Here is a 14,115-nt window from a genome sequence, read left to right as displayed (position 1 = left end):
TGATATTTAAACAATAATAATGACCAATAATGCCACAAAACCGCAAACACCCCAAATCAAACAAAAAACAAAGTAAAAAAAAAAAATCGTAGGCTATAATTAAAAGTTGTTTTTATGAACGACATTTACAGCAGTACAAAGAACCGTTCCGTTAACATATTTCCTTTTTTTTCCTCAAACATTTTTTGTGACGTCAGAAAACCTGAGCAGGTGAGGAATAGCTCTGCACACCTGCCTCTTATTAACAGCCTGTCTGTCCTTCCCTGCTTCTCAGTTTGGTAAATACTCGGAAAAGAAAGAAAATGTAAGGAAATTCATATTCAGAGCTAGCTTAAATACCAAAACATCGCCTAATTATGTTATTTAATATGTATTTTAATGCTTTTAGGAACTCGTTGGAATTTTCCTTTATATTTTTCATATTAGTGCCTCATTCGTTTGGTAAGTATGGGCCTACTCTCTTCTGTTCAATTATGTGTACGATAACTTGGTAAATGTTTACATTTATTTAAATACAGGAAGGTGCTACGACATGCTATTGTCACTTTGTTGGCTGGACACGGAGGACGCTTTAAATGGGTAAAAAAAAAATCACCAGAAATGTACCTGTAGTAAAACTCCTAGCTGCTGAAATACTTATGACGCAGCAGTAAAAGTAACTGTCGGCCAGCAGCGCTCTCGTGCTCCTATGCAGTATTTTGTTACGAGCTTTATTCTCCCCAACTATAGGCCATAAATTAAAATATAACGCTATCACAAAATAACGAGTAGCGAAATTTCGGTAGCAAATAAATAGCGTAGTAAAAACAAATGCACTCACCGGTCTTTTTTTTTAACGTTGTCTTTTGTCAGTCTCGTGACAGTTCAGCTGTTGCTTTTAACTGCTGTTGAAATATCCGCAGTGAAAACGTCACAAGGAGGTTTCTTATATTTTTTCGTTTCCTAAATGTCACAAAACAGGGCTGGATTTAGAAGACGTTGGGCCCATCCTATTTAGATTGAAGTAGACTTTTTATGCAACTAAACTACTGAACATAAAAAACAAAGTTGTTGCATAGGATTTCTAAGATATATTTAGTACATATTTTCTACTGTTACATGCCTATATTCCTACTGCTGGGAGTTTTTGTCATTCAACCTAGAACTTAATTATAGATTTGAAAATGAGATGGGGATCTCTCAACTTTTAGCTTCATCACTTTTGATAAACAGTAATTTATTTACATTTAGCATAAATTATGTTTGCTTAAAGTGGTATTCTTTTCTAAAAATCAATGGGAAACATCATGTTTAGCTTTACATAATCACTGAAACCCTCTTTATAATTAATTGACAATGTTTTGCACATTTCATCTTATCTTTAAAATTGTTGGACCAACAACTATTAAACCATTTCTGAATTATCATATTGTGTAGTTATAATTTAATTATGCTTGATAGTTTTGCTAGTATAAATCAAAGCTAAAGCTTCATCTAGCCAAAATTCCTGAAAAATAATTTTACTATTATACATCTTAAACATTCTTTGTATTTGGAATAGGATATGTAAAGAAATCAGAAGTTTATTTTAAATGAATTGCAAAGGAAACAATTATTGCTTCAAAGTATAAAGACTTGTTTTTAAAGTATTTTTGTTCTTTCAGGCAAAATGGAAACTTGTGGCTCAACGGCACTTCACTGAACCTAATGAGAAAAGCAGGGCGAGTTTCCTCTGTAACAGTGTCTCCAGTTGTAGAAAACAAAGTTGCATTGCAGTATGGAGGCTTTACTCAGAGATGGACCCTAACAATCAGCCCACGTAAGAAGTGTGTGTGTGTGTGTGTGTGTGTGTGTGTGTGTGTGTGTGTGTGTGTGTGTGTGTGTGTGTGTGTGTGTGTTTTAATCAATTAGTTGTACCCTGTAAGAACCTTCTCAATTTCACCCTAAGGTACAAAGATGATCAAAATCACAGGCAAACACAAACCCTTAGAGCAGCCAGCAAATATGACCAAGGTATTGCTAACATATATTTAAGCTTACTTTTGTTCAAAGATGAATGTCATTGTTACAGTGTTATACACTGCTTCCATCGGGACAAAATTTACTTGTGTATTTGTTCTTCAGGGCTTCCTGGAGTTGCTCAAACCTACTGAGGTGTTTGCTTGTGAAAGTGGCATAATGTTCCTCCACCAGGATGAGAACTTCTTCCTCGCTGTTGGTATGAAGAAATTTTCACTAACACTTTGAGGATGATGACTTGAAAGTTGAGCTTATAAAATGATTCACAAATATTAATACCTCTTGAAGTTTTTCACATTTCGCGATAAAGTATGCTTTTGGGGTGAAAAAGTTTAGATGTCACCTCTGCATGCCAACCACTTGAATGAACATTTTCTCTCCTCTGAGGTCATACATTGCGCTTCCCCATCAAACTGAAGACCAGGAGTCCCTTCATGTTACTGGTGTCCTGGTTGGTGAACAATCCAGAAGATGTCCCCTCTCACATGGTGACCCTTTACCACACTGAAATGGGATCCTACAACCCCTTCTTTGAGGACACCACCACCCTGGACCACTACCGCTTCACCGCCTTGGACCCCTGCACCCGCTATATGGTCTGTGTGGAGATTGCAGACACCTACTCTTTCACATGCCTCTCTACTATTTCAGGTATGAACATGTAGACCTTACAGTTGAAAACAGTGTTTTAATATGCAAGTTGAGGAATTTCAGGCTCATAAAATTTTCCCCGCCTCCACTAGACCCAGATGTTCCAAAGTATTTCGAAGTAACGTCGTGGAGCAGCAGCAGTATATCCTTGGCGTGGGATTGCCCTGAAAACCTGAAGTACTCTGTTTTCCTCCTCACGGTCTTCTACCTTAATGGTACGGACCATGTCATAGAGGAGACAGAGTTGTGGATGACAGACGACGGCTTCACGTTCACGCTGTCCGACCTGCAACCCTGTGTCAGGCTGAAGTTTGGCCTGCAGACTGTTTGCCAGTTGGGGTTGGAGTCGCGCTACAGCAGAATGGTCCTGAATGAAGGAAACTCTGGTAAGTCTGAACTTTAACCAGATCATGTATATTGATATACTTTGATCTAAACCTTACCATTATAGCTTTGGCAGTGTGTTTAGGATTGTTTTATACATCAACTCAACAACTGTCACCAATCTCTTACTTTCTAGGGAAATGCTAGGTTTTTCATTTTAAAAATCAGTATTGTTTAAAGTTCTCCATAAAAGTTATGATTTTGATGTCAGAAAACCTGATCTGTCTTCTTGCCAGATTTCTCCAACATTTACTTCTTGCACCAGACTTCATTTGCGCCCAACAATTACACTCTAAGCTGGGAGGTAAAGAACACCTCGTCCATCTCCACGTTTAGAGTTTACCATGAGGGGGTGCTGAAGGGCACCACACTCTTGACCATGCACACTGTGGCTGGGCTTCTGCCATGCCAGAAGTACCAAGCCAAGGTGGCGGCGGTGTGTGGTGACAACGTTGTCATGAGTGTCAGGACAATCACAGCTCACACAGGTAACACAAATCTGAGCATCTGACTTTCTATTGTATTCCCACCCTCTATAATCGGGTGACACAACTCACTTTTTGCGATTTTGTTATTCTTGTTTGTTGTAAATAATCAGGTCCTGGCGGTGTGTCCGAGCTCAGGTTTCGTGCCAGTGATTCCACAGTTGTGTGGACGCCTAGCCTCCCTAATCAGCAGGCAGTAGCTTACATATACAAGCTCTCCCTGGAGAACAGCTCCCTCATCGAGAGCAGCCGTGTGTTCAACAACGAGTTGCCTCTTCCAGGTCTGGAGGCAGGAAAGTCCTACATCCTGGACATATGGGAGGAGTGCAACGGCCTGTGGGAGCCTGAACCATCCCGTTTGGGTTTTGAAGGAGTCAATTCAACGTTCGAGATTGATGTGAGGGCCATTGAATCCCCTCACAATAATGGTCAGTTGTAGGTGTCATCAACCTTGTTGAGGTAGACTTTGTGTTTTGAAACAAAAGCTAACTTTCTACATTGGGCCTTTTTTGTAGAGCTGCAGTTTGATTTAAACAACATTGGTCTTAGGATGGTCGTTCCCTGGTCTCTGCCTCATGATCAACAGAATGACCCATCAGAATCTAGAGCTAAGCTGGATCAGATTCTAAAGACTAAGGTGAGACAAATGTGTAACTTGGAATATATACAAAACAGGTTTGTGTGTTATATTTAAATTTACTATGGTCAAATATGTTGTTGAGGTGATGCCTTGTCAGATATTTACACGTTACACAACCAATAGACTTGTAAATAACTTTTGGATATCGGTTTAGATAGTATTGATCATAAATTATTCATACCTCTTAAACTTTATCATGTTTCTAAACTGCTCAAAATTAAGCTTCAATGTATTTTACTAAGATTTTGATAGACCAACACAAAGTACAAGTTCATGAAGTGGAAACCAAATGAAATGTAGTTTTTAAATCTTTTTTTTTATAAACTGAAATCTGAAAAGTGCTATATCTGTCTATATATGCTAAAAATAAAAGTTTAAAGGTTCTTAATACATTGGCAAGGAACTTTATAGTTTTATAAATCATTGCATACAAGACACAAGATCACTTTAATTTAAGCAGCATTTTTCATACATATGCAACAAACTAAAATGGTTCTGCCATAATTGAAAGATTATCTGTGTCCTTTAAGCTGGAGGAACTGCTGAAGGACTATGAGCGGCCAGCCCGCATTGAGCTGGATTTTCTGGGACCTGCAGATGAGCCAGCAAGGACAGCAGTTGTTTTTAGGTCCTTTGATGCATCTAACACAAAAAACGTCAACCTACCAGTTGACGACCAGCTCAGACACATTAGCTCTCTTAACATGTCTGACATCAGTGTAGAGAACGGAGTTATTTACTGGGATGGTAAGTGATGTCATAGTGCTTACCTTGGTCTCATGTACAATACGTTATTCTCAGTCAAACCAATTTTTGAGGCTTTCTTTGTATTTTCAGGTTCAGACTTGTGTGCATCCATGCAACCTTTCTGTCCCCGTAATTCTATGTGCGTCAACACTCTGGGCTCATACAGGTGTGTCTGCCAGGACGGTTACTATGACGTCGGCTCTTTTCTACATCTACCTGCAGCTTCACATCCAGTCTGCAAAGGTACAAAGCGGCACTCTTGATGTTTTTCTAAAAACACTTTGCTTTTCACTTGAAATGGGTCCCACTCTTGACTGATATTTAAAGAGAAGGTTTAACTCATGACAGTTATTTATATTGGATAGTTTAAAGTCCTGATAAAAAGATCACACAGGATTTTTGGCACTTTGCAGTTCTGGATTAAACAAGTTTCAACAGAGGAACAATTGTTGCTATCCATCAATCTAGGAAGGTTTCCTATGCAATGTCAAGTCCATGGTGTTGCAATAAAGATTATACACTGGTGGAAAACCTTTGACTTACCTGTCAGTCTGAACACTGTTAACTGCTGAATATATTACAGATTGTACAGTTCAGAGCTCTGACCGGTTTCTTGTTGAACTGACATCCACAAAAAAATAAAATGCATGTAAAAGTCCTGCTAAAAAATGCAACATCTCTTGTCTCAAACAGATAAAGGACTTTTCAGCCAGTGTCTGGAGAGAGTTATAACAGGTGGAATAGCAAAAGCCTACCTGACCTCTCTGTTTGGGGGAAAGCTTGAGGTCAAACTGAATGACGGCCGGTGTCCAGTGAATGAGACGGAGGTTGTGTACTACTTCAACACCTCGCGGCATCCACCAGGGTGTGGATTGGAGAAAGAGGTCAAACTAACTTGCATTTCAGAAGAAAATGCTGCTTTAGCCACTGCATTTGTTTTCAAATTTACTTCATTTTATTGTTCAATGTTGGAAAATGTCATTGACACTTGCTGCTTTTTTGGGGGATGTTTTTAAATGGTTTGCATAGAAGTGTGTGTGCGTGTGTGTATCCAGGGGAATAAAACCCACATCGTGCTCCAAAATACTCTGAGCATCAGTTTGAGTAAAGAGCATACAATCAGCCGGCGAGATCTCAAGGTTGTCTGGAAGTGCATCTACCCTCGACACTATGTCCGAAATGCTCAAGTCGTTGCCAGCATGGAATGGTGAGGAACACATCCTAGTGCTTTCCTAATTTTATAAGATGAAATCAGTTGGAATAGATGAGTTTGGGTGTGCTGTTTTGGTTTCAGGTTGTCCTCACTCTCCCTGGTAGAGTTTAACTCATCGGTACTGCTGGGTCTGACCATGCACTTGTTTAAGGACGAGTCTTACAGCCGTGTTTACGCAGATCCCATAGAGCTGGGACACGAGGACACCTTGTACTTCCAGGTGGCTCTGCAGACCAACCGCTCATTTGCCTCGGATATGCTGCTGCAGGTGGAGTCCTGCTGGGCCACCGAGGGCACCGATCCACAAGACGCAGTCCAGGCTGTCTTTCTTGAAGATGGGTATGTTTTTCTTATTTTCTTCTTTTTCTTCTGTTTTCATTTGGAAATCTAAAAATTATCTGTATCAAAACCAATTTTGATACGGCCAAAACGCCACCTCATCCTAGCGCTGCTGTAGTGGCTGGTGGAGTACTGCTGTGTCACTGACAAGACTGCAGGTTGCTACATATGGAGGCTGACATTTTTGCTCATTAGTCTCTACAACATCGTTCAAACTCAGATCTGAAGAAAAGCCTCCACACAGCAGGACAGTGAGGAGGGTCACTGGTTTCCTTCCAGACACGGAGCTCTGTTTGTATCCCAAAATGTTCAGTGTTGGTTTTTCCTCTTTGCTGCCTCTGATTAATTTTCTCTTTTCCCAGCCTGACAGTTGAGGTGTAAAGCCTTCCCTTGAAGGTTCACATGTGCTTTTCCATCTTCAGATAGTAAACGGTTCTCTGTAAGATGTTAAGTTTTGGACAACCTTTTATTAGCTAATCCTAATTTAAATTTCTCTACAACTTTCTCCCTGGCCTGCTTGGTGTTTATCTAACTAACACTTTGATTCCTTCACAGAACAGCTCGATTATACAGTGAGATTGCATTCTACACAGTTGGTTACACCAGAATTTATTTAGATGACAAAAGCATGCCCCGCTTCTTAAAAATTTGATAATGCATCATCAGCATGTACCTCAGTTGTGCACTAATTTGTCTTGGTCCCATTACATAAATTATTAAAAAAGAAATCCAACCAAATACTTTTAAATTTGAACAGTTTTACATTCCAAACACAAACTGGTATAAATACTTTTGCGAGACACTATAAGTTTTATTTAAGGTTACCTCGTGTATAGTGGTTTTTAAATATTTACTGTAGATTTTAAGGAGACTGTTTGTTCCACCGCTTCCCTTCAGCTGTCCCACTGACAACACATTCCAGTGGCTCTCTGCTAACGGCCTGGCACAGAGGAGCAGGTTTTCCATCCAGATGTTCCACATGCCCAAAGGCCTACCGCTCTATTTCCACTGCCTGACCAACATATGTGGGCATAAGGAAGACTGCACTCAGGTAATACTGTGCAGATAATGGCATCAGATCCACTGAGTGTAGAGCTTTGCCCTGGTTCATATAAAATGCACTCTAATAATGAACTATGATCAACTGTAAGGCATCTTCAAATCCAGATTAATCTGTCCACATCCTGGGTTTTACTTAGCCTTGTATTAAAACCTTGGTGGTGATCAAATCAAACAATTGACCTCTGAGTCTGAGCTTTGAATTTCAAACCTCAGTACCAAGACACAGCTGGTATGTTGTCAGTTTGCAACATATTCTTTAGCATCATTAAGAGGATAAACTGTAAGAGGAGTATGTCAAACATGTTGGCAGCTTTGAAAGCACAGTTATTTAAAATCTTTCCATACATTCGTACTGGGAATTGGCCCATATCTATATGCAAGCCACAACTTCCTGGATATTTATTCAAGCCAAATATTTGATCCTGAAGATATCAAACTATTTTTTTTTTTAGGATAATCCTATTAAAACCAAACTTGTTTTTATTTTAGTTGATTTTAAAATCAGTTTATGAAGAAATTATTATTCTAATGCTGTATGACAAATGTCTAATTTCTTAAGTTTTCCGATCATCCAAGGATTTTTTTTCCTTTTATTTCTGTGAAATGGGAGAAGATTTACAAGCTTTAACTTTTTATATGTTGTGCCCTTGCTTTAAAAGAAACTAGCTGACCCTTATTTAATTGCAGAACTGCAGCATCCAGTTGCGCCCAAAAAGGTCGGCTGGCCAGACGGACAGACAGGAGAAACGAGCTGCAGTTGTGTCTGCTGGACCGCTGACGGTCAACATGAGGGTGAAGTCCAGCCATCCGTCCGACTGTGAGTCTACCGCCTCAGATTAGCATAATGAATTATGAGACAAACTTCAACAAGATCACCTGATGTAATTTGTAGTTTTTGTTTTTTTCTTTGTTTGTTTCATTCAAATGAACACATTTTAATTAGCAAATCATACTTACAATAAATGTTCCTAATGTTCTGTGTTTCGGGTAAACTTATTTCTCTCTCTTTCAGGGGCAGAGCACATGAGCGTGATTGTTATCATTGCTGCATTAATAAGCTTTTTAGGAATCTCTGTGCTCTCACTGAGTGCCATTAAGGCAGTGATGATGTACTATGAGAAGCTACGGCTTCAATAAACGGCTTGAAATCACTTCTGAGACCTTTTTGTGTTGGTGTGACCATGGAAACTGCTCCCCCGCAGATCAAAGCCATTAACTGTTATCTGAAAGCTGTTTGAGGGGACAGGCGGGTTACAGAAACAAAACATAGTTAATAGAAAATGCCAAATTTTGATTGCTGCGGTCTACCCAAATGTCCTGATGTTTTTCCATGCTGGTGAATTATTGAAGTTTAAAATGGAGGAAAAATAGACGGCAGTGATTTTAAAGGTCTTTTATTTTTCAAATACTTGTCACACTGTGACTGGTCAAGGAAAAACCTCCAAAGTTTACAAAATGGAGTAAAGTGTAAGGATTCATAAAGGGTAAAAAAAAAAAAAGTCTGATTAATACATAAGACAAAAGCCAGAAAAATGTTTATTTGAAGTTGAATTACTTTTAAATGTCTGAATTTCTGTTCTGGGATCTTTACTCTGAAACTGAAGTAAAAACCATAACCTCCTTATGAAGACGATAGACAATTCTCTTTAATCTAATTTTTGTTTTATATTTTCATGTTATATACTGTAAGTATGCATAGTTGATAAAAAAAAAAACAATTTGCTACTATGGTGAGCGGTGCGGCAATGCTAAAGAAAAAAATAGAAGCTAATTATTTTTCAATTATTAAAAATAAAAACGCAGTTAAATCCGCATTTTATTATATATACAACCAAGTCTTTTTTTTTCTTTTAAATAACGCATTCTTTTTATATAAAAAAGGCAGTCAAGTTACACATCTCCGTTTTATATTTAGAAATATGAATATGAACAGTCCTTCCTGTAAACAGTTACGTTTACAGGAAGAAGCAAATATTTGCGTCACTTCCGCCGTTTCTCAACAATGGCGGCCTCCACCGCTAAAGACGGCATGAGTGGAGCCCAAACAGCTAAAAGCCCTAAAAAGGCCAAAGTTCAAGGTAAGTTCTGGATCCTACATAGTTCCAGATTGTTAGCTGCTAATGCAGGGAGCAAAAAAAAAAAAAAAGTTTACGGAAGACATTTTTATTCCAAATTTGTTGACGTATTCGTTACCCATCATGATGCACGCTGTAATCCACTCCAGTCGGTTTACGAAATGACTTCGCTCTGTCTGTGCTGTTAACTGTTTACATATTGTAAAGTTGTTAATGCGACAATGAAACTCATTAAAAAATCTAGAAGTCTGTTACAGATCTTCTGACAGGATTTAAATATAATGGACTCCATCGACACTCGTAACTTTATTAGGTGAACCTTTGACGAGGTGTTTAGATGCCGAAATGCATGGAGTTGTTGTGATTGGCTGATGCGCAATTTGTATCAACAAGCTTTAAATCTTTTTGTCACTTGTAGTGACATACTTTCACTGAATGCGATTTCTTGTGTGCCTCGCAGTGGATGAATCTGAACTCCTGACTGTTCCTGATGGGTGGAAGGAGCCGGCGTTCACCAGAGAGGACAACCCCCGCGGGCTGCTGGAGGAGAGCAGCTTCGCCACGCTGTTCCCCAAATACAGGGAAGCTTACCTGAAAGAGTGCTGGCCGCTGGTGGAGAAAGCTCTGGGAGACCTGGTATGTACACGCAGTCATCCCACCGATTTACATTTTTCAGAGCTTTTATTGGATATTCAATGAAAATTTTAACTTCCAAGATGACTAATGGAAATATCTTACTTTTGTGTGAAGTTTTTATTTTTGCACTGTATTGCCAAAAACATGGTGACCATACACCTAATAGTGCTTTGTCTTTTGCTACAAAGAGTCAATTTAAAAATATATTAACTCCAGATTGAAATTAAATGTGTTGGCTTTAGCGTGAACAGCTGAGATCATGGATTGGAATTGGGACGATTTTATTTTTAATAAATTATAAAAATAAGCTCAAGTCTTATAGGCAGGGGTATCCAAAGTCGGTCTTCGAGTGGCCGGCATCCTGCATGTTTTAGTTTTCTCCCTGGTTTAGCACACCTGCATCAAACGATGGCTCGTTAGAAGGCTTAAGGAGAACATTCACTTGCTGAGGAGGTTGTTACTACCACTAGGGGAAGAACTAAACATGCAGGATGCCGGCCCTCGAGGACCGACTTTGGACACCCCTGCTTATAGGTTTCATCAGATGCCAGTTCATTAGTCATATTGGTATTGCTTCAGGGCCCGGGTTTTCAGCCCACTCCCAAATGTTGCTAAATCTTGTTTCTTTCAGCACATCAAAGCTTCTCTGGACTTGATCGAGGGAAGTGTCACCGTCAGCACCACCAAGAAGACATTCGATCCGTATGCCATTTTGAAAGCCAGAGACCTCATTAAGCTGCTGGCAAGAAGCGTCCCATTTGAGCAGGTAAAGGCCTCTGCTCTGTTTATCACAACCTACCTGGTTCACACAGTCCCTAACCTGTACCACCCTCTGAAAACACGGATTACCTTCCACTGTCATCCTGCTTGTTTCCAGGCTGTCCGCATATTACAAGATGATGTGGCCTGTGACATAATAAAAATCGGCACTATGGTGAGGAACAGAGAGCGGTTTGTGAAGCGGAGGCAGCGGCTGATTGGCCCCAAGGGCTCCACCTTAAAGGTAAAACCTAAAACTAATTTAGCTTGTTACATCAGAGCTAATTCAGCATAAAAAGTTTAGCTTATGTAAATATTGTCTCGATATATATATATATTCTACATCTTTCTTGTAAAACACATGCATTCATCAGTGGAAGCGAATTATTAGTAAAGTTCCACCAGGTGGCAGCAGAGTGTTTTAGCTACAGAATTTCTCTTCCCCTCTGCAATTCAGCTAACCAGTTATAATTGTATTACAATGTAAAAATTATTCTGTAACCAACTTTTTTAAATATTAACTTATTAAATAATCTTTTTCATGGTGCTTTTTTTTTTCTTTTGCTTTCTAGGCATTAGAGTTGTTAACCAACTGCTATGTGATGGTGCAGGGTAACACTGTGTCAGCACTGGGGCCCTACAATGGCTTAAAAGAGGTAAGTGTGTCACAGTGGCCTGCTGTAAGTCTGTAGTATGTTTGGAAAACTCAAATGTTTAAATTAAACAAAAATATAGTTTTATACATCAAACTGATACATTTACATACATACATACAAACTGATTCTGATACATTTCTGCTGTTAACGGAGGCTTAAAAGGGCAGTATTATGTATTTTCCGTAGAGATGGTATCACTTTGCATATAGAACAATAAAGTAACTCTGATGTTAAGTTACAAATGTCGCATATAACTTAAAAGAAATCGGGCCACTGTCTCTTTAAAACTCCTGCTCTTTCTGAAACTCTACTTTCAGGAAGTCATCACAAGCTCAAAAAAGTCTATCTTACAATATACTGCCCCTGTATAGTAAAATAAAGAAGATTTCTAGCAGCATTAGATATATTGCTAAAAGGCACACTCAACCAAGTATAAATTGATTCACTGCAAAGTTTATATTTTATAGTTCTAAGTGTAATGAAAGTACCGCAGAACGAAGAATTATTTTATTATACAGGTACGCAAAGTGGTAATGGACACCATGAAGAACATCCACCCCATCTACAACATCAAGGTATGTTAGCTGCTCTCCGACACAGCTTCCTATTTAAGGGTAAAAAGTCTGACATTCATGTCCAATGAAGAGTTTCTCCATCCTTGTTCTTGATTTCCTGATGGAAACAAATCCCTCTGGGTTTGAATGCCATGGCTGGCTCAACCTGGAGCTGAGGGCATAAAAAATTATGTTTTGGAAATATTTACAATTGTCAGAAATGCCATTAACATTGGTCATTGAAAGAGTACACCATTAATTATCCATTCTATAGCTTTTACTCTTCTGTTCCATCAGTCAACGCTCTAACTTTCTCTTTCTTACTGCCTGAACCGTCAGACGTTGATGATCAAACAGGAGCTTTCTAAAGACCCAGACCTGCGGATGCAGAACTGGGAACGCTTCCTGCCCAAGTTCCGCCACAAGAACCTCTCCAAGCGCAAGGAACCCAAGAAGAAGAGTGTGAAGAAGGAGTACACCCCGTTCCCTCCTCCACAGCCTGAAAGCAAGGTCAGGTGGCGTTGGCATGTGAAAAAAAGGGATTTGCAACTACCTTGATATCATCACACCTCCTATGTGCATTTGTCTTATTATCTAACTGACCTAATGTCTGTCTTTTATCTAATTTATGTCACATTGAGATAAATTTGTAACTTTAACTGCTTGGATTCCATCACAGGTTGATCAGGAGCTTGCCTCGGGTGAATTCTTTTTGCGTGAAAGTGTGAAAAGGAGGAAGAAGATGGGGGAAATTAAGGTAAGCATTTGTTAGGTTTTTTTTCTGTTGCTTAAATGTAGCCACTTTCATGTGAAAGAGACTTCCTTAAGTATTTGCTAAAAAAAAGAACTGAAACATATGAAGTAAAGTTGCATCACCCTGAAGAAATGCAACAATAGTGTTTGTTCTTTTTTCAGGTCAAACAAGCAGAAGCGCTGACCAAGAAGCAAGAAGAGCGGAACAAAGCCTTCATTCCTCCCAAAGAGAAGCCATTAATGAAGACGGCTAAAGGTAGCTGAGATCAGAGGACCTATCTCTGTAAGGTGACTGTAAAGTCCTGATTAACCACCTGAGTGTTTGTGTCACAGCTCCCACAGAAGGAAAACTGGACATAGCAGCCATCAAGGAGAAAGTGAAAAAGGCCAAAACAAAAAAACTGGGAGCTCCACCTGTGATCCCTCCTCCGCCCACCAGCAGCACCACAGACAAAAAGAAGAAAAAAACAAAAGACAAAGGCTAACAGCTCACCAAGTCCCATCATATAAACATGTACTATATGACTGGTAATTAATTGTTGGACAGTCGCAGCATACCGAAAGAGGACTGGAAGGGTTTAAATTCTTCCCAGATTTCAAGATGCAAAGTGTTATAGATGATGTACATAAATGTTTCTTCCTTTCTTGTCCATTTTGACAGTTTTGGACAGATGTATTTCCTTGTGTTTGCTTAGACTATGTGTCACTGAGGATGCTGAGTAACTCAAAAATGTAAAATTAAAGTTATTTTTTAATGTGAATATTATTAAATTGTTCTTTTGTCATCCATGTTACACTACACATTACACTATTTTCACCAGAAGCTGACGGTTACCAAGGTCTAGGATAGTCGTTGAGAGTCCGTGTCCTGCAACTTTTGGATGCCTCTCTGCTTCAGCACACCTGGCTCCAACATTAGCTCATTAACTAATGTAGCTCTAGACTGCATGATAGAGAAGCAGTTTTACCATTTAATTAAAGTGAAGGACAAGGGACACATCTAAAAGTTGCAGGTTGTGCTTTTGCTGTGGGAAAAGCACAACCCATGTATGAGACCTTAGTTCTCAAAGTGGACGTCACGGGTATGAGTCCTGGCCTGATGACCTTTGCCACATGTCTTCCCCTACTTTCATTACCTACTCTCCAGTCTAACCGCTCTCAAA

The 14,115-nt window shown here is 39.3% G+C and overlaps 3 protein-coding genes across 4 annotated transcripts in view; 2 read left to right on the top strand and 1 right to left on the bottom strand.

Annotated features, from left to right (window-relative positions):
- The first annotated feature begins 187 nt into the window (after positions 1 to 187).
- LOC106952916 (uromodulin-like 1) lies at positions 188 to 8,670 on the top strand. Of its 2 annotated transcripts, XM_015041352.1 has the most exons (19): positions 198 to 304; positions 389 to 441; positions 519 to 579; positions 1,644 to 1,798; positions 1,928 to 1,992; positions 2,104 to 2,197; positions 2,386 to 2,649; positions 2,742 to 3,035; positions 3,270 to 3,521; positions 3,632 to 3,946; positions 4,034 to 4,155; positions 4,689 to 4,905; positions 4,996 to 5,148; positions 5,599 to 5,789; positions 5,961 to 6,112; positions 6,200 to 6,457; positions 7,355 to 7,508; positions 8,207 to 8,336; positions 8,532 to 8,670. In XM_015041352.1, coding segments are annotated over exons 1-19 (3,057 nt in total). In that variant the 5' UTR covers positions 198 to 302; the 3' UTR covers positions 8,657 to 8,670. The 2 variants fall into 2 exon arrangements, with proteins under 2 accessions (XP_014896837.1, XP_014896838.1); XM_015041351.1 differs by having other exon boundaries at positions 188 to 441.
- An 808-nt stretch (positions 8,671 to 9,478) lies between these two features.
- krr1 (KRR1 small subunit processome component homolog) lies at positions 9,479 to 13,718 on the top strand. The gene is made up of 10 exons (XM_015041354.1): positions 9,479 to 9,597; positions 10,055 to 10,230; positions 10,862 to 10,996; positions 11,108 to 11,233; positions 11,562 to 11,645; positions 12,164 to 12,220; positions 12,539 to 12,709; positions 12,879 to 12,956; positions 13,115 to 13,208; positions 13,286 to 13,718. The coding sequence occupies exons 1-10, from the start codon at positions 9,522 to 9,524 to the stop codon at positions 13,435 to 13,437; spliced, it is 1,149 nt and encodes a 382-aa protein (XP_014896840.1). The 5' UTR covers positions 9,479 to 9,521; the 3' UTR covers positions 13,438 to 13,718.
- Positions 13,719 to 13,890: 172 nt separating this feature from the next.
- LOC106952930 (GLIPR1-like protein 1) overlaps positions 13,891 to 14,115 on the bottom strand; it is a 5,153-nt gene continuing 4,928 nt past the window's right edge. The window contains exon 5 of the mRNA XM_015041387.1: positions 13,891 to 13,895. Coding sequence (XP_014896873.1) covers positions 13,891 to 13,895 — 5 coding nt within the window. The remainder of the gene's footprint in view (positions 13,896 to 14,115) is intronic.

Source organism: Poecilia latipinna, unplaced genomic scaffold (genome assembly GCF_001443285.1).
Source record: "Poecilia latipinna isolate Pla-1442-1.1 unplaced genomic scaffold, P_latipinna-1.0 Scaffold548, whole genome shotgun sequence".
In the NCBI taxonomy this organism is placed as follows: domain Eukaryota; kingdom Metazoa; phylum Chordata; class Actinopteri; order Cyprinodontiformes; family Poeciliidae; genus Poecilia; species Poecilia latipinna.
Note: the sequence above shows the minus strand (reverse complement) of the source record. Positions and strands in the feature narration are given on the sequence as shown.

Coding starts and splice junctions, on each gene's coding strand:
- LOC106952916 (XM_015041351.1), top strand. CDS start 357: ATGTTATTTAATATGTATTTTAATGCTTTTAGGAACTCGTTGGAATTT. Junction 442..518: donor ATTAGTGCCTCATTCGTTTG/GTAAGTATGGGC, acceptor ATTTAAATACAG/GAAGGTGCTACGACATGCTA. Junction 8,337..8,531: donor GTCCAGCCATCCGTCCGACT/GTGAGTCTACCG, acceptor TCTCTCTTTCAG/GGGCAGAGCACATGAGCGTG.
- krr1 (XM_015041354.1), top strand. CDS start 9,522: ATGGCGGCCTCCACCGCTAAAGACGGCATGAGTGGAGCCCAAACAGCT. Junction 10,231..10,861: donor AGAAAGCTCTGGGAGACCTG/GTATGTACACGC, acceptor TGTTTCTTTCAG/CACATCAAAGCTTCTCTGGA. Junction 11,646..12,163: donor CCTACAATGGCTTAAAAGAG/GTAAGTGTGTCA, acceptor TTTATTATACAG/GTACGCAAAGTGGTAATGGA.